Below are 837 nucleotides of genomic sequence, written 5' to 3' on the forward strand. Positions count from 1 at the left end.
TGCGCTCTTTTCCCGCGTACCGTTCAATTTCCCCCCCCACCTCCCCGACCGACGCGGAGCGTCCGTCCCGCTGTCACGCACACTAATGCGTTTCCCGCCTCTGCGGCTCGACAATTAATCCAGCCGCCGCCGCCTGGCGCTGTTTTGCACTGACTGGCTGCGAGCGGTGCCACCTGATTTCTGACTGGCGGGCCGGCGGTACACTTTTTTTTTTTTTTCTTTCCACGTCCCTTGATTTCGGATGCATGTCCCTAACAAGGTGTGGGTGGGTGAGCGGTATTTCGACCCAACTGGAAGGAGTCCCGCGCATAGTTTGCCACCTTATTTGGCTTTTGTGTGGAAGCGATCCCGCTGCTTGTGCATGTACACGCTGGCGCGGGACGATCCGTGTGCGTATCGAGAGAGAGAGAGAGAGAGAGAGAGAGAGATGCTCAAGTGGAGTTTGTGGCACCTTCCACGAGTGGGGCGTTACTGTCTAAGCCGGTATGGCCGTTTGTGTCAAATGTTTTGAAAAGGCTTTGACATCGCATCAGCGCGCACGGCAACGGCACCGCTGCGAGCAGCAGCTCGTCCTCGGCCGCGCATCGGGCCGACATTTGCTTGCTTGAACGCACCCGCGCTTTGTCTTCTTTTTGTCTTTCGCTCAGCGCGCTTCCACGGAAGACGCCCGCGGCCCCCCTCGTGCTGTGTTGGATTTCTTTTTGGGAAGGTGTCGAGGAGGCTTATTGATTTTGTGTTCCCTCCTCCTTTTCCTTCCGTTGGGATTCCGGCCCCCCCTTCTTCTTCTTCTTCTATGGTTTTCCTTACCGGTAGTTTATGTCCCTGTTAACGCCCCCC

The 837-nt window shown here is 56.9% G+C and overlaps 1 protein-coding gene across 1 annotated transcript in view; it reads left to right on the top strand.

Annotated features, from left to right (window-relative positions):
• LOC109525546 (formin-binding protein 1-like) overlaps nt 1–837 on the top strand; it is a 28,058-nt gene that overhangs the window by 19,653 nt on the left and 7,568 nt on the right. The window contains 1 exon segment of the mRNA XM_019886111.1: nt 814–837. Coding sequence (XP_019741670.1) covers nt 814–837 — 24 coding nt within the window.

Source organism: Hippocampus comes, unplaced genomic scaffold, assembly GCF_001891065.2.
Source record: "Hippocampus comes isolate QL1 unplaced genomic scaffold, H_comes_QL1_v1.1 scaffold699, whole genome shotgun sequence".
Classification (NCBI taxonomy): domain Eukaryota; kingdom Metazoa; phylum Chordata; class Actinopteri; order Syngnathiformes; family Syngnathidae; genus Hippocampus; species Hippocampus comes.